At 43.8% G+C, this 18,968-nt stretch overlaps 1 protein-coding gene across 2 annotated transcripts in view; it reads right to left on the bottom strand.

Annotated features, from left to right (window-relative positions):
* UBTD2 (ubiquitin domain containing 2) overlaps nucleotides 1-17,526 on the bottom strand; it is a 54,478-nt gene extending 36,952 nt beyond the window's left edge. The window contains exon 1 of one of the 2 annotated variants that reach the window (XM_048080408.2): nucleotides 17,371-17,526. In XM_048080408.2, the coding sequence (XP_047936365.1) occupies nucleotides 17,371-17,440 (70 nt within the window). In that variant the 5' untranslated portion in view covers nucleotides 17,441-17,526. Of the gene's footprint in view, nucleotides 1-16,689; nucleotides 16,816-17,370 lie in introns of those variants that run through there. The other variant, XM_048080407.2, reaches the window with a different exon arrangement.
* Between the last annotated feature and the right edge of the window lie 1,442 nt (nucleotides 17,527-18,968).

Below are 18,968 nucleotides of genomic sequence, written 5' to 3' on the forward strand. Positions count from 1 at the left end.
AGAGAAAAACAAAAACACTTGTTCATTTCTAGTCAGTACTTTCTGGATCCACAAGCCAGTTAATAAGCTTGAAAATTTATTCATAGACATACCAATGCTCACAGCCTAAGCAAACTCCAAATTTTTATTCGACAGCGTGTCGTGTTAAACAAGGGGTGGGGTGTCAGGAAAAATGATGCAAGTTGGATCTTCTGGACAGTCATTCTCCAGATACTCCAGAACCTAAGACCGGAGAAAGCTCAGTAACTGGAAGTCTAGGAATCGGTGTAAAGGCCAAGCGGCATCAAGAGCTTACAGAGCAACATCCAGACTTCTCAGACGAGAGTAACACAAAGCTATCAGTAGCTGCCTTGGGATGCCAAAGTCTGCTCTTCCCAATGCCCCCATCAGAGGTTATAATGTACTGTGAAGAATGACTGAAGACAAATTTGGGATCTGCTTGAAAATTAACTGCTGTCAAAAACTCCGATGGGGCCAATCCTACGTTTGATTTTTATCCCAGGGGAAGGATAGGAATTTGCATTAAAACAATGTGTAAGAGCCAGAGAAACTGAAGTGGATGCTGGAATCTGATTAAGTGTCTGGATCAAGTGGTGAAATAAAAGACGTTACTTACAGGAGTTTGAGAGGACCCCAAAAAACAGGACCAGGTTACAGCAATTGACTGACAGCTCTGTTCTCTGGCTGAGAATGCTGAAGATTATGAAACACAGGAAGAAAAAAGCAAAACCCTGAAAGGAAAGCAGTTCAATAAGGGAAGCTCCACAGTAGGATCTCCAGACAGCATGGGGACAGGACAAAAGACTACTTTCTCTCAAGTTTAAGTGAAGCTGGGTAATTTCCCACTACTACCACCACCATCCATACATCCCAGCCCGTGTCTTGTGGTGTATGCAGTTCCCCTCCTGCGCCACGAGGCAGCACGGTGCCACCAGGACTCCTGTAGACTGCTACTCTATGCTGACAGGGTGACATCCGTCCTCTTGCCTCTCATTTCCATGGATATGTAAATACGCAGGTCATGCAAGAAAGGTTAAAGCATGCCAGGAGTTGAGTTTTTGCTGCTGAAAACAAATTTTAACCCTAATCTCCGAAGTAGAAGATTTCAGGGGAAAAAAAGTGTGTTACACAGCATCAGAGGGTTCGGCCCCCAGGTTCAACAAAGCTCCCATTTGTTTGCCAGTACTTAGAGGAAGGGAAACAAATCACACCCAAGAATTAAAAAATAAATCTTTCAGCTAACTATTCTTCTGCAATCAGACTAAGGGCTTACTTCCCATACCATTTTACCATGTAATTAATAAGTTTAATGATAATAATTGCATCATTAATTAGCACAATTACCTTGGAGTAGTCCCTATTTTGGTGATAAATGCAGAGAATTTCGTGCACTGCTTGTGTATAATGCAAGATGACAAGAACCAACAGCATACAAGGTTAACGTGAACAAACTGCACTCAAAGGTTTGGCGAGGTGATTTTTTTTAAGCAAAGGACAAGACGGGCATATTCTACAAGCTTAGTTACTTCTCAGTGTTGTTCAGATTAATACTGATGGAATTTATGCGACTGGGCGGGTGTCAAGAAGTCCTTCAAGAACTTTCTTAGCAGGTGATGCTTCGTAACAGCTCAATATGGGGAGGTTTTGTTAACTGGCATCTGCAAGCAGGACTTCTCTAAAATGGCACAATCACACTATTTACTAAAAATGCTCAAGCTTTTCTACTTCAAGAGCCCAAGCTGCCTTTTGAAAAATGATGTCTTTATTACACATGTAAGACCCTTAGACAAAATTCCTACTTCTCAAGTGTACTTTTTGTTAAGAAAACCATATTTAACTTAGAGTCAGAGACAATTTATAATACATTAGGATACTTAGTATGCTGCTTTGGTAGTTAGGAATCTATCACCCATCTTCCGAACCTAAAATGGAAAGCGTACACAAATATGTACAGGTTGCAACAAAGGCTTGTGTCTCTCATACATCCAGGCAAAAAAAAAAACCAACAAAAAACTGCTCTTAGACCAGAACACTTGCACAAAGTAGCCTTAAAATTACATCCATTCAAGGCTACGTTAGGTCCCTCTGGATCTACTTAGAAAAAAAAGGAGGCATATTATAGCCTATGGCGGGGGATTACTGATGCAATCCAACCTTAAGCATTTAACTGCGGGTGTTGAAATTAGGAGCACAACCTTCTGCCTTAGCAGAGTCAGCAAACCCCGGCAGCCTCCTCGGCGCATGGCTCAGCTCCTGCTGCAAACCTCCTGCGGGAGCCCTGCTGCTCTCCCTGTGATGGAGGGACCGAGGAGCAGGCCAAGGAAACTGCCCTCTCCATTTAAATTGCTCGAATTAAGATAGATTAGAGTAGCCAGAGCCCTTCCACCTTTAGCAAATTAATTTGATCTCCTCCAAAAGTCCCTGAGCGCACAGGTCTTTAGCTCTATTAATGGACTGAGGGATGCTCGCTCTGTAACGAAGGGCAGCCTTTCCAACAGACACAACAGCACTTCACTTAAGTAACTTCTCTTCCTTTTAAAGGAAGGGGTGACTGTGTAATGTGATTTGATTTAAAATGCATTTAATTCTCAACAACTCAGAGCAAGCTAAAAACTCGCAGTGCAATGATTATGTTGGCAAATGTAGCAGCCACTATGTTCCCAGGCACAGCTGAAACAGGCCTTGAACATGGGCTACCCTCACTTTTTTTTTTTAAATCCGTTCACTATGACACTCAAGGCAGCTTACTTTTCTCATTTTACTATCTATTCATAAGCAGAAATGGTATCGTTTGTCAGGAAACATGCACCTTCCTTTCCTTGTCCTCTAATTTAAGTAGCAAGTGTCATAACAGCAGGTTAAACTGAGCGCATGTTGATCCTGAACTTGAGAGTTAAGCTCCTGTAGGAAAAGTCTGGTCCTAAAGTCAAGGCAGAGCTCATCATTATTACACAGACCCTTTTCTCATCCCTTCTCCCCCTTACCTGATGAGAAAATACTTAGCTTCAAATGTAAGAACGAGAAATTTTGGCACGTAATGAGCACGAGAGCATTAGCAAAAAGATTTTTATTTCAGCCACTTAAAAATAACAGCCCAGATCTCTCATGGGTTTCATACATTTGTTGCAGAGGTACAACTATTTTATTTAGGTGTAGTGACTGCTGAAAGCACTGAACAAAATGCTGGTTGATGGTTCCAACGGAAAAAGGAAGAATTCCCCAAAACAACTGGCTGCAAGCGCATTTGTGATCCACCCAGCCTGCTGTACTAATTGCTGTGCTCTAACGAGCAAACTACACGCACCAAGTGCTGCTTCTGCAGCTCTGAGCAAGGGCGCCTTGAATCGGGAGTGCTTTTTAAACAGGACCGTCAGAGCTGGGGGCTCCAGTGCTGCCTCCCTTACAGTAGCAACCGCATTGTAAACGTGAAAGAAAGCCATTCAGATCCCCCAGTGAACAGCACGAATTCACAAAAAAAAGTATTTAAGTTTTCCTGCTTTCAAAAGCCTGTATCACAACTAAGAATCGAAAACGTACGGCCAGGATTGGAACCCATCAATCTGGCCCTGTTATCACAGGCAGCCTGCAGGCAGCGATTTTTCCAACAGCAATTCCTCTCTCTACTTTTTAAGCTCTATCTTTGGTTCACAGAACTACGGCCAGCGTTCAGTACCCTCCCGACTCCAGCAATATTTAGGCACTACTAGCAACAGAGGCTATTAAAAATAACCAAAAACACAGCAAGAAACAAGAGATTCCTTTGCTGTGAGAAGAGCGATCTTTGCTGGGGTATGTCCAAGATGAGCGAATGCAAAATATTTAGAAATGGGTGGAAAAAAATCACCTAGAGAGAATAATCTGCTTTTCATGTTCATTTCATGCTACACCTGAAAGATTGATTTCCCGTATTCTGAACCAACTTCTATTTTTATGACCGAGCTGTAATTCCCCTCCCCAGATCACAGCATTTTCCTCTCAGCTACCACAGAATAGCTTGTGCCTTCTCATTCATTTGGTATGAACTCGGTAAAAAAAGAAAATGGAGCAGTATTAGCTAGAAATCTGTCTTTTTCAAAACGTCTATTCCTAGATAGCGAATATTTGCCAAGATTAAATTTTCTAAGCACCTATACTGAACATGTCTTGATGTCACACACCTCCTCTTCCCTTCTAAGCCCCTACTCTTCAGATAGTTGTAAAAATAATGAAAAACATTTAATTTAGACTGAGTCAGGCATAACTATTTTTAATCTCATTTTCAAGGCAAGGATCTCTTATATCTTCCTGCAGTCCTTAGAAGCAATACAAAATATTCACTGCCCCAAACCATTCAATGAATTATCTTAAGATACATTTTGTGGAGTCAAAACAGCTTTGGCAGGAGTTGGATTTTTAGTGAGGTCCTTCGTAGCTTTTTTTTTTTTTTTGAGAAAAGAATCAGGTGCAGATGGGGACAGGTACAGAGAATGGCCACCACTTACAGAAAACTGTAGAAGAAAATGTGCCATACTGCCAAAGATTATGCTTTCATCTCCTACTGCAAGAAATGGATTTCAGACTTAAACTGAAAAGAAAAAAAATCCCTGCTCAGAAGAAAATGAAGACAGAATCCCTTCATATCCAACAGAAATATACACAGCTTCAGCATTCAGAATCAGCACAGAAGGGTGGACCGCCCTGCTCCCTTCATCATTAATTAAAAATGCAAGAGAAATCCAGATTACTATTTCTTTTAAACAAACGTAAAATTTACCAAAAAAGTTTTTTTTCTTTTTTCTCTTCCTCAAGATGAAAGCCTACCTAGTATTTGACAATATTATTAGATTATGGTAAATCCATCTGGTTTCTAAACATGTATATAAACAAAAGCTGAAAAAACAGCAACAAAGCAATTTTTGGCATTTACATTACCAGTAACTGGAACAGCAGGATCGGATCCAAACTGTCCCAAGCTTTCAATCCAAACTGTCATCCCAAGGAAACAACTGCAGCACGCGGGTTTTCAGCGGTCGCACTGCTTGGAAAAGCTAGTCCCAGAACATTTAAAGACTCAGTTAATCAATGCCAAGTGCATTTCCAAAGAGCAGATAATAATGTAATACCAGCCACAAAGGGAAAAAAAAAAGGAATGCGCATAATCTGAAGGTTTTGACCTGTGCAAAAGCTAAAGATGAGCATGAGAAAAATGCACCAGGAAACATTCATGTCTACACAGCATTCACCAGAGCTATCCTAGCTGAGAACAGCCCATTCATATGGGCTTATTTTTTTAGCACCAACACTGACTTTCATACATAATAATCTGCACTAAAATATCTTGTTAGAAAATACTTGCTTTCTGAGAAACTGTGCGTTTTATTTCTTAGCTTTAAATATGAACAAGTGAATCTGCACTGGAACGTGTCCAAATCAGAACAAGAAAAGAAGTGGTGCAGATACCCAAATCCGACTTGCAAGGCAAGAGTTCCTCCAGTTGGAAAAAAATCCTCATATTAATTTATGATAATGAAAGAAGACGTGAAGGAAGGAAGGGTGACTGCACTGAGCAGTTAGAAGCAGACTTTATCAATGGAAGATGAATTCAGCTTGGAAATTTGGCAGGAAGAGCAATCAGATAGTGACAGCATACTTGAGTAGGCAAACCTGGAAAGAGTTTAAGAGAAGATTAGTTCGGCTGGTACTGGGAATATTCTGCTTGACACTGCACTGAACTAGAAAATACAGATGCCTCTGCCAGCACTGCTATCTTGGACTTTGTACAACCTCGTATAAATATGAAACGTCATTGCTAAAAAAATGCCAACAAAAAAACTCTCATTAACAGGTTTAATTACCAAATAGCAGCTTTCACAGTGTCTCTCCCCACGTAGTTTGCCAAGAGACATTAACAAGGTGGGACACTTGCAGGAACCGAAACACTTCCTCCCCCACCCTCAACTATCTTCAACATTTTCCTAACTAATGTGGAGCTTAATGCAAATTATTAACTCTTGGCAATAAGTTTCCACCACAAAAAGATAAGATGCTAATGTTGTTTCTTCCACAGTTGTGCAGCATGCCATTTCCCCCCTGCCCCCTGAATATAATCGACAGAAAGAGAACGTAACTGGAGTGAAAAAGTTGCACTTGCATTCCTAAAATATAGTGAAACACCTCACTTCTTCAGGATGGATAAAGCCAGAAAAGTGAGACTGCATAAGTGAACAGTTAAACTTGTTTGTTTTCAGATCCAGTATTTTGAGGAAGTTGTGGTAAGTACTGTTTTAACTATGTTTACATATAAATTATTGAGGAAAAGTTGTTCCCTGAGAACTGATCATGAGTGATCACATCCTGGGGCTGATGAAGGAAATGGGGAGAGTGAGAGAGGCCACCCACTGTGCCCATGCCATCACCACTCCTACACATTAGCTAGCCCCCAGCGATGGGGTGGGCACAAGGGTGGCGTTTCTTTCCAGGTTTACAAATTAACATAACGAATGGTAAATAAGCCAGGTAAGAACACTATAGCAAGATGAAAAGATCAGGAATCAAAATGTTCGCTTTTGATCAGACCTATTTAACCCCCCCAAAAAAAAAAAAGTGGGCACGGATGCTCAGAAAATGCAGAAGTTGCTTCCAAGAAAACTGCAAGGTTGCAATCATCAGACTAAAGTCTTTGGGGCCAGTACTGTTCCTTTGGTTCCATTTATTCCACATCCATCGGCTTGCCCAACAAAGACTCTGTCTATGACTTTACTAAAATAGCATAATTCCATCTGTAAGCACAGTTTCCCCAAAGAAATCCATTTTAAATGAGAGCAGTAGGACAGAAGCCAAGAGAGCACCGCAGGGTCACAGCAAGTCACGAAACCCTGGAGTTTTCCTTTTGGCAAGGCTTCTGTCCATAAGAAACTAAATGTATGAAAGCTTTTGGAAATCTGCATTCGGACAAATGTCATCATTTACATAATGATCTCTTCAAGGTGGTAATGGCCTAGGCAGCTCTGTCACTGTTTAGGAGCACCAGATGTTTCCACAGGGTTCATACCATTTCAACACATGAAAATAGCCCCAATAGAGTTGAACTGGTTTTAGAGGTTTATAAGAAAATCAACTGTTTACTGGATTGTTTTTCCTCATATTAAAAAAACACACTTTGAGTCTGTACCGTGTTAGAGAGTTTGGGACTGGAGGGTTACTTACACCCACAGGACCCTCACGCTGGTACCGCCTCGCAGCGCCGATGCGCAACATCCACGCGCTCTTGTTCTGACAGTGCTGCTGCTCCTTTCTTCTCCCAGAGGAGAGACTAAAACTCTGTACTCCCTCTTGTTCCATTCCGAAGGCGTTCCAGCTAAAGCCAAAAACTGAGTCTGTAGTATTTTTGCAGCTATTTTTGTGCTGTAATATCAGTGCAGCAGCTGAAGTGCCTTGGATACGTACAATGAACGCGTTTGTTTCAGCCGCGTTAAGACAGTGATGGAACGTTGCATTAAGTACCATCAGCGTGAGGCTATACAATACGTGACTGATTTAAAGCATGTGACTTTAATCAAGCAATGTGATTTCAATACACATGCGGTTTTCCATTGGAATTCAAGCTGTTTTGGCACCAGAACTAGTTTTCGATTTGGATAAAGATACAATGGAAATATACACATGTGAAAAACTGACATACAAACGAATGAATAAGAAAACTTATCTGAAATGAGCATTTAAACTTGCCTTAGAATAATATCAGATATTGATAAGCACTTTACACAACATACTGCTATTCAATAATTGCTTGTATTTATAGTAACCCACATTCTTTTAATGTGGTTCTCTAGGCACACAGCAAAAAAAAATCTTTTAAAAAAATCAGTCATGCATTTTACTGAGCCAAGTCATCAACATGCAACTCAAGTCAGTTCCAATTCTTTAAAAAAAAGTTGAAATCAATATTTGACAGCTTTCCCCTTCTTCACCCCTAGAAGTGCTAACCCTCAGCTGGGACCCGCGATTCCACCAGCCACTCAGCAGGGATGCTCACCGCGTGCATTTTGTGTGCGCTACAGACACGCAACGCAAAGGAGAAGATCTGCTCACCCTCGGGACATTCTGATCACGTCCCCAAGAGGCAACCACACCAAACCCGGCAGCAGCAAAGGATGATGCTAGTTAGAGGTGTGAAGGACTGGAGCGCGAAGCTTCATCTGAACGTATGCTTAACTACCGCTGCCACCAAATATAGCTTCCTGAAGAATGCATCCCGCAAGCCTGAGTGAAATTGTTCGTCCAGCCTTCAGATAATGTTTGCTGTTTCCAAACTGTTTTCCTCAGACTAAACCTTGCTTCCCATTAATACCTCTTGCCCCTTGCCTCCTCAGCCTCGCTTCAGCCCTTGTGCCGTGGATCAGCCACCACCGGTGAGCGGAACAGGGACGCGAGCATCCCTCCCCAGGGCCAGCAGGGCCCTGCACAGCTCAGCTCCCTGGGAAGACGGGGGAACAGTGCAGCGACACTCACAAGAGGGGCTCCAAAATGTCTGTTGGGCAGGAGCCCAACCAGAGCCCAGCACGCTGCACTGAAGACATTATTTTGACGCACGCAGCTTTTGCTTATACCACAGATTAAGCAAATGCATCTGAATATGCACTGAAATCATTAAGTTCAATACATACGACATACGCAGCGTTTCTCTATACCTCTGCCCAGAAATATTTGGTGCGGTACATACCAAGTGTGTGAATTAGCGATTTTTACTTCAACTATTTACCTTTTCACCAGACAGACGTTATCCTGCAATTGCCAGTGTTGTACAGTAGGCTCAGTCGCTCAAACAGCAGCACGTTGCCAAATAAAAATTGGCAGGAGAAAATGGCATTCACCAGCTGCAGGTACTATCCCATGTTTTGTAGGTAGTCTTTTATAAAAGACTGTATTTATCCCTACAGACAAGAAATCACAGGAGATGATAGTTCTGCCACAGAAAAATAAAACGACAAAGTAAATGCCAGGAGAGATCCTTCTCACGGATCCGGAGCGCCCTTGATCACAGCATGAGAGCAAAAATTGAGTTCCAGAATTGAATTTTAAAAATACAAAGGTAACAAGCTCCCAACCCCAAACTATTGTGCTCTGCTCCTGATACAATTTCAGGCCCTGGGAGTATTCTCACAGAACACGCATCTCTAATGAGAAAAAGGTGAAAAATGACAGCAGACAATGTAGGAAGGCAGCACTCCAAGAATTATTTACAGTTGGTACAATTATTAGAAGTTCTTGTACATTAAAGGTTATGAATTATAAAATGTTTATAATGAACGGTATTTTAGTTATTTATTGAAAAGTGTCAATAACAGGAGATTAATCATACTAAGGGTAAACATCCCCTGTGAAACATGAAATATTAACATGCAATCTAAAGCATTATAGATTACAGGCTATTCCATGGAAATGTTTTTCCCCTGGGCAGAACCTGTTCTCACTGAAAACTACTGAAGTAGTCCTCACTACCATTTGTAAAGGGCCTCCTCTTTCATGTTTGGGATTGTAGGAAAACCACATGATAGATCACGCAGAAACTCCCCAACCCTCCTCTCCTCTACCTCATCTTAAGCACAAGGATGTCTTCATATACACACACGCATAAAAAAAATCCTTCATCACATCTGAGTTTCTACAGAAGGGAAGATTCATTTCTTCAAAACCGTGCCTATCTCCTCCCACAAACGGCTTTCGAGCAGTGCTTTGAATTTTTCCTTTTAAATCATGTTCACTGAGGAGGTGGGGAGAAGGGAATAGAAAAGGACACTGGGAAAAAGAACGGAGGAGCTGTAAAAGTGGTCTAATGCACAAGCACAGCAGCAAAGACCCCCCCCCCTCCAGTATTTGTACTTTATGAAGTACAATTTTCAATTGCTTCACATTAGCTCCTAACAGGCCAAATGGATGTACAACAACTGCAAATTCATTAGCCGTGTGTATTAGCGGCTTCTGCACTTATCACCTGCAGAATCTGCAGTTGCTCTGCATCTCTCACTACTGCGAAGTCTCCGGATGACAGGCTGCTTATGTCATTTTAAATATTTAAGGTAGCCTAAGAGACTCTAGCACCATTCAGCATTTAAAACGCGGTTCCATTTATTTCAAAGGCAGGAAACAGAGGAAAAACCATTTACACAGTTTGCACTGCCCCATCTTTCGGCCATCACTCATTTAAACAAACCTACTCGAAGCCTGCCAGGAGCGAGAGCGACTACCTGGTAACAGTGGGAGATCAGCCCAAGGTCAGCAAGAGGCAGAACGTGCAAAACTCAGGTTCCAGCTGAACCTTAAACCACATCAGATATCCTGCATATTTTACTGCACGCAGGTCAAGACAGTGACATATCACGTTACGCCGTGCTATAGGTGCTTGCCGTAGACTGTACGAGCGGCGTAACGCGAGCACCCGGGCGGCTTTTGGATGTGCCGCTCTTACAGCTGCCGCTGATCTTTGATAAATCAGTCTGAAGCACTGAACTCAATCCTGCACTTTTCACACTGGAAATGCAATTACAATGTGAGGGGAAAGCTTTTTCTTAAAAATAAACAACAATCCTCTATTTCTTCTGCTTCTTAAGCAGCGGAACATTCCTGTTCCTTCAAATCTTAAGATTTCAGCCAATTTCAGCTTTTTTTTTTTTATCCTTCCTTCCGTTCTACCTGCTTCACAGAGTGGGTCACCTCACTGATTTTGGGTAACTGAGTCCTGCCCCCCTCCCATGCCAAGTGATGCCCGCACCACTCTCCTACTGCCTTGGCACAGGCGATTCCCCAAGGAACCGTTCTGATGTGCTGTGCCCTTGCTCCCAACACGCAGATCCACCTGTGCCGCGCCAAGTCCCCGGCTGCAAAGTCACAAAGCAAACTCCAAGGGCTTAGCATCTCTGTGAGTAAATAGAGCCCGTAGGTTTTCAGTACGCAGAGCAAACAGATGACTGAAAGCCCCGAGTATACGCACGTAACACTCTCATCACCCTGGCATCCACCCAAGGTCAACCACCTTTCAGCACACTTACGTTCAGCATCCCAAACGGGCAAGGCATCCCTGAGTACTGCCTCATCAACCTGCTGTGTTTTTACTATGATTAAAATAACTACAGCCATCTAAATGGACTTGCTTTTAAAACTAGATACAGCAACATTCAGAGAGGCTTAATTTCATAATCTGACTTTTGCAAAAGAAAGAGGAGACCTACAGAGCTTCCAGCTGGAAGAATTATAAACCAAACCTCCACAAGCTATACCCTAAGCACTTGCGTGTAGGAAAGATGAAAGCGAATCAATGGCTCCTGCCTTTAAGCTGACACTGCGGCGACATGCATCCAACAGATGCCACACACAGTCTTCGCCCCCTTCTTCACCCTGGCTGCTGGGAGGCAGGATTCCCTGGAACAGGGATGCCACCAGCTCTGGGAAAGGGAAGCTTGGTTCTGCACACTTGGCTGGACCTCTTCTCATGGGCTATCCCACCAGGAATGGAAACCAAGCCTTTGCTGTGTTTTCTTTCAGAGCACTTCTTTGGAAAGCCACGAGGCACGGCAGCAGGTACTGGTACCTGGCCTCTGCAGGACAGGATGTTTGTACCGCACCAGCCAAGCTCAAAAAGTCATCTGAATCTGATGAGAAAGAATTGGGAGGATCACAAAGCACCTACTGGCCCTCAAACCATAGTTTCCTGTGGCCAGCACAAGCAATTTGCAAAATTACGTGTTTATCTCTGTGTGTGTGTGTATATATATATATAAACACAAGCACACATACACCATTTAAGAGGAAAAAGTAAATGAAGTATAAGAATTTGCATCGGAGCAGTCTGAATTTTAAGGAAGTGAAGGAGACACAAACTAGTAACAACTGCCTAAAAATGTAACTGACAAATACAGTGTTAGCCTACAAGACAGGGTGAAAGTGTTTTTTACATAAAGCCCTTTAAGCAAAAAAAGGATTGTGATACTTAAAAACAAAGGAATAATTGTATTCATTGCTTGAACAGGGTCATGTGGTCAGAAGTTCTTCAGATTTAGTTATATATTTATTTTTAAGAGTTGGGTAACTAGACCAACTGTGGCTACCTTGATCCTTCCTTGTACCTGCAAGACTTGCAGCAATTGTCAAGACTTAGCTATAAGGCAGATCTTTATTTCTGCCTTCAGTTGCATTATAACTTGTGACTCATAAATTGTATTATTCAACATTCATATGAAAAATAATAGCTATCACATTACCCGCTGTAATAAGACTGGATTGCTGACTTCGAGTTTATTCAAACAGAAAACAAATAATATTTTCCATTTATCAAAAACTCCAATGCACAAAGAATGTTCAATTTATTATATTTAATATTCAGGGAGGGAGGATTTCATTGCTTTCAACACTGCAAGCCCAAACAGAGAAATTAAAACAAATCACTTCATCTAGAAACCAAACAAACAATTACATGGAGGAACAATGCCAAAAAGGAAACAGAACAGCTGCATTAGTCAGCCCTTATTAACAGCACGAATAACACCTTATTTCATTTGCTACCAGTTACTTGTTATCACCTGAAAAACAAATAAGGTCTCTTGGGCTACAAATGAGAAGTGCCATACCGGCAAAGTGATATTCGGGTGCTCTCTGCACTAGATCTGCAGATCCTACCCATCCCAAGCAGCCTGTGGGTGCCCAGCCCTTAGGAAACCAAGTCATTCATTAACAGCTACTTTTATTACAAAGCCCCGATAAAACACACACATGCTGCTGTGGAAATCACAAGAGATTTACAGCAAGTTGTGAAAACCATACTAAGCTTTCCTTATTATTCCTTTTTTTTTTTTTTTTTTTTTTAGGAAAGCCACAGTAAGCCGTAATGCCTAATGCCAGCTCTGAATTTAGCACTATGTTTGCAAAAACATATCCAGCACCTTATTTCAGGGTTGCATTACGAAACAGCAGGAACTACCTGAAGTCTGGAACAACCTCCTTTAGGTAACAGCAAAGTCCCAGGAAGGTGTTACGTGCTGGCACGCACTACCCACGGCTTGCAATCAACAGCCAAAACACTGCAAAACGCAATCCGGGAGATCCTTTGTATGCTGATACGCGGGGTCCGCACCAAATGCTCTTAACTGCTCAGTCATAAGAGCCTTGTTTAAAAACCCTGTGCAAGCTGTGCATAGGCCCACTGTATCAGGCCAATTGTGAGCAACAAATCTGACTACTTAATATGCAAATTCCCCTGGTCAGCCTGCCATGGAGGCACCATGAAAGCAGTTATTGTAGCTTCAGATTAGACACGTGATGTGCAGCATTACGCAGCACTCGACTGAAAATATTTAAGAAACTGTTGTCCAGTTACCAAAAGCAGAGGTCAAGCTTGGCATTTGGCTTTCTAGAGCTTAATGAAGCACCAGTACTATATCAAATACTGCAGGAAGAATTTACGCTTCTAATATATTCTGGTGTGTCACTCAGATGGGCAGACCTATTTCCGCTTGTTCCTATTATCACTGCTGGGTGATAGGGGCAGCAGTAAAGAAGACAAATTTCAAACAGAATCATCGTCTTTTATAAGAAAGAATAGCGATAAGAGCTCCAGCAGGCAGGCTAACATCACATCAAGAGCACAGCAGCAATCAGACAGCTGCAGCTAAAAGACTTAATCTATAATGACTTGTCATGCCCGCGCTTCGAGACATTGGATTTCCTGCCCTTTCGTTACTCCACACAAATAACTGTCTCGCTGAACTTTACGAAGTCAGACAAAGTAATATGCGACTTATAATAGGGGAAAGAGTTCACCAGAAGAAAACGAACTGGCTCATGTTTTCTCCTTTCCCTTCATAAACTTCCCACTCCTCCCCTCCAAAAAGAGGAAAAGAAATTTAAGAAGAGACCTCCGAAAAGGCCCTGCATGTGGGAATGCAAATTCCCTAGTTTATGCTAAACCAAACATAACTTGATAAGCTGTTAAACCATACGCACAAGCACGATGCATGCTTCTCCAGCTGCTAACTCCTAACCCGATGCTTCAATGTTTTTCTTCAGCGCAGAACTGAAGAAGTCCCACAACCTGTAAGCAGCCAGAGAACAGCTATTTCTCCCTCCACTCTCTCTCCTGCAGATATTCAGTCACCTTTGACAAGGCACAGCAAGCAGAGATTGGTTGGCTCCTGAAATATCTGATGGGAGACATCTGAGCTAAAGGAATGGGGAAAAACACCTGTGTCTATAAAGCATATAACAATCATCTTTTATTGTTCTTTTATCTCCTTTAAAGAGTCACCAATAAATCCATCTCATCACCTAGGACATACGCACACCACAGTACAGCTCTGCTGGACTGTAATGCACCAAGCTTTGAGACAGGAACTTTCTCTCTAAATACAGCAATATTCTATTAAAATGAAAATTCACTAAAAAGAGCAGTGATAATGAAACAGCTGGCATCAATCTGAAAAGACCGTTTCATTTCCAGCAGGATGGGCAAAGCAGCATCTGCTTAATTCTTGTTAAGTAACAGACTCCTCCTGCTTGGTCAATGTGAGCAGAGACGTGCAGCGAGCTGGTACACATGCAGGAGAGCTTGGTGTGTTTGATTAACTCATTCTTACACTCAGAGACACACCAAGTACATTAAATAGTTCTCTGGGTAAATGCAAGCATCTCTCTGACCTTGAAAAATACCATAGGAAAAGACAAAGGAACAGCACACGGTCAGGGCACTGTCAGCTTTGCTGAGCAGCAGGGAAATAACTGGAAGTGCCAGTGATTGACAAAAGGACCAAGGACAGTCTCGGGATGTGACAAATTCTCATCTCAATTCCAGTGATACAATCTAGCAAGATTTCACCAGCTCCTCACAGCACTGTAATAGGTTGAGAGTAGTATGAATTAGAGATCTGGCTCCCACTTTTATGCAACATCAAGCATGCTATTACTATCTAATCAATGTCACAATTGCTTGTAATTCTTTAAAAAACTCTCCTGTTCTGGAGGAAAAAAAACACAAAGTTCCCCCAAAGCAAGTCTATCACTGGCAATGTTCTGGCTGTAAGTGAGATGTTTCTGTTCTAAAACACCTTCCTGAGATTTATAAAATGATGCAGCCCTGCTGACTGACAGCAATTTGAAAGTGATTACACTGCACTCGGTCACAAAACAGGAGTTGGAGGAAATAACCCTTGTACTGGAAACAGGAATAGGCTGCTCTTCTGTCCAGCACTGGGCTCAAAATCATGTTCACTTGGGCTTCAGCTGTTTCCTTTTCTGATGTCTCAAGACATAAGCTCCCTCCAGAGCTCAAGTCAGACTTCATACTCAGCACAGGCACGCACACAGAATTTGGAAATCTAAGGATTGGTGAAGGCTGGACTTCAACGTCTCAGGAATTATAGAAGATGTACTGAGGTTCCTGCACCTTAACACCCTCCTCCCCCTTTTTTTTGTTTCCTTTCAGAGAAGCAAGAACAGATATGTAACATTACAAAACCGGCTATTGCACGCTGTAACTCACTCTTTAAGACAGTCCTAAGAAGCACATAATTCAACTGAAATTTCATCACTTCTCACTTCAGCAAGACAACCTTAAGGAACATTATCCTTAGAGCATGAATCAACATGAGCCAGCTGACATGCATTTTGCATCTCTTACATCTTGAAAAACCCAGCTGCTGTTCTAATGCACCAAGTACAATAGGTTATTTAACCCCAAAGCTGTAGCGTGCCACGCCATGTAAACACTAGGCAGTAACATGCTCTGAGTAAGTCTACCCGGGACAGCAATTTTTAGACAACTTGGACAGAAACTGCCTACCTCACACACTGCTACTGAGAGCATAATAAGACAGCATTACTATTTTACAGCATCAGCAAAATTCTGATTTTTTTCCCCATCTCATTCATTGGGCATCACAGGGAAGATAAGAGCGAGGAAATTAAACCACAGCTATTTCTGTGACATGATCTCACCTCGCAACACCTAGCTACTGAAGCAGGACTCTGAAAAATCGTCAGCACAGCTTTTAATGCTATTTTTTGGTCAAGATTTTACAGGTATGTTACTATTCCTTCCATTCTTTTTCCTTGACATCTAGTATGCTCTGGTCCCTTACTCGCTCTTGCATCTCTTACTGGTTGGTAAGTTTGCTTAGTACTAATGTAGTTTTTAGGTAACTTGATTTTTTTTTAAAAAAAGGGGGGGAGGGAGGAGGGGAGAGTAAGAAAGACTCACATTAGGCAAAGCTATAAAATTCCTTTTAATGTCAATGATGTGATTAAATCCCACACATCTGGACTTCCTGGTATTTCTGTGAACTATGTATCTGGCATTAATCAGCAGGTGGCTGCTTCAGATGTAAAAGCTGCGTTTTTTGGACATTGTGGAACAGCAATAAAGTCACTGCTGTGACAGAACACCCATCAGCTGGGCTGTCTGAGGTAAAAACAGACCAATAAATAATACTCTGTAAGGTACAGAGGAAGATGTTCATCTAGGTCAGCAGTTTTCAACCTGAAATCTGTGGACCCTGCATGTGCGAGGAATACTTATACAAGTGTCCTGTTGGTAGGCTGGCTTTAAACGACTGCACAGCATACAGAGCTCTGCTGGAGAACATCAGGGGTCCGCAAACCTAAGACTGAAAACGCAATCGCTCAGACATTTAGGTAGGGTAAAACAGAAAGGCTGAGGCCACTTACACTGCAGAAGTGTTTCCACACAGGCTACGCTGGCTAAGGAGGTGTGCACTTGCACATGAGCGCGCACAGGCTGCTCCAGCATCTGAAGTCCCTGGAAACTGACTACTTAGCAGGGGTGATCCAGGCTAGAGGAAAGCATCCATCTTCCTCGGAGAGAATTTAAAAAAAAAAAAAAAAAAAGCCCAACCCACAGCAGTGCCAGGACCTAAGTTATCTGAAGAATTATTTCCCACACACCACAAGGAGCTGAGCCCAAGGAAAACAAAGTTTGGGAGCCCGGGGCAGGCTGTTCCCCCAGCCCGTGTTTATTTCCCCAGCACCGGGGCTGGGGGCGACGGGGGGTGGTGGGCTTCGTCCGCGCTCCCCCCCCCCGGGGCACCGGGGGGGCAAACACAGCTCCCTGCTCCCGGATCCATCCCGGGACGGCTCTCGGCGAGCGGGGACGCCCCCGAAGGGCTCCGAGCGCCCCCGGTCCCCGCAGTGCCCTCCCCGGGAAAGTTGCGGCCCGGCCGGCCGTGTGTCGGGGAGGGGAACCGGGCACGGCGCCCCGAGCCCGGGGGGCGCAGCGCTGCTCCCCCCCGGCCCCGGCCCCGCCGCAGGCCCCGGGTCCCCGCGCGGCTCGGTGGGCAGCCAGCCCTCCCTCCGTCCTTCCCTCCCCTCCCTCCGGGCCCCGGCTCTCACCTCCGGTGCCGTCCGAGTTCTCGTTGAGGCTGCCCGAGGAGTCGTGGTGGGAGCCCACACACCCGCCCATGGGGCCCGCAGACCCGCCGCCCTCCGCTCCCCTCCGCTCCGCTGCCGCCCCCCCACCCCCCTCCCCCTGGAGCCGAGCTCCGCCGCCGGCCGGCCGGGCAGGCGCGATGGCTCCGGAGCCGCCTCCGAGCTCCGCAACACCGCCCCCGGGGCGCGGCCTGCCTCGCGCCGCGCCGCTCCGCCTCCGCCGCCGGGCCCCGGCTCGCCCCGGCCCGCTCTGCCCGCGGCCCGGCCCGGCCCGGCGTAGGCCTCGGCGGAGCCTGAGGCCGGGCTGGGCCCGTCCGGGCGGTGCGAGGCGAGGGGCCGGGCGGCGGGCAGGCCGCGGGGCTTCGCGTGGGGAACCGGGGCCGCCCCCGGCTCCTCGCAGCCCGCAGGGTCCAGGCCGAGACCCAGGGGTCGTGCGGAGCCTGCCCTGACCTTGCTTCGCAGTCTGGGGCTTTCCTTCCCCCCCCCCTTTTGCCAATACCGTTTACATTTTTACATAGAAAGTACACGCACGCTCGGATAAATCTATAGCCTGCTAATAACACCTCAGTGTTAATAGCATGCCAGTTTAAATTAAAAACAACGCTAAGCAAAAATAGTGCCTCGTGGCCAATCAGGACTTGCCTTCAATCCTCTGAGAAGAAAAGTTTGCTTTTTTTGTGCACTTCGTGCCCAAAGAGGTTATATTATTTTAGTAGCGATCTCACTGTGGAATTACGGTTCGTACGCTATCAGATGTACTGTCGCTCTTCAAAACAGCTAGCAATAAGAACATTGAACATTGAAAAATAAGTCAGAACATTGAAAAATGAAAGCAGACGCTGCAAAAAATAAAACATGATAACAGACTGAGCTCTGGGTTCCCCTATGTTCTGCTGTACACAGCAGCTTAATGTTCTGCTACACACAAAAAAAAGCAGAAAATGGAACCGAGGCTGAACATATTTTACCTACTTACAGATAACAATGCAAATACATTTTTTTTTTTTAATTAAAATGCCATAGCTGTTCATAGGGCTCATAGTCACCACATGAGAGGAACACACAGACAGGTCCGTTTCTACCATTAATTTTCATATGTATTCTTCATGCTGGAAGACCAGTCAACCTTTGGGAAGACACCTGTGTCAATAATTAAAATCCCAAATGTATGAGATAAGCTGAGTGCAAGAGGCTGAACACTTCATCATCTGAGAACAAAATGATGTAGAGTCGATCTGCTTTATGGGCCCAAATAGGAATTTCACAAATCGTAAGAAAATGTGGGGAAAGATCATTAGAATCTGCCTGCATTCACGCTAATTACAAGAAAAGCAAAATTTTCTTTTCTGTGAAGAACTTTAAACCAGAGAAAGGAAACACATAGCACTCAAGTTGTTTGAGCTTTCTTTTCAGCTGGTATCTGTAGGCCACACAGGTTGTCTGCTTGAGCGTGCACAGGTATTTTGAAAAGTATACTGGGTACTTTTGTTTGTTTGTTTGGGTTGGATGTAATTGTTTCAAAATTGTAGAAATAGAGAATAAAATAAAGGATGTTTACAATT

Source organism: Anser cygnoides, chromosome 14, assembly GCF_040182565.1.
Source record: "Anser cygnoides isolate HZ-2024a breed goose chromosome 14, Taihu_goose_T2T_genome, whole genome shotgun sequence".
In the NCBI taxonomy this organism is placed as follows: domain Eukaryota; kingdom Metazoa; phylum Chordata; class Aves; order Anseriformes; family Anatidae; genus Anser; species Anser cygnoides.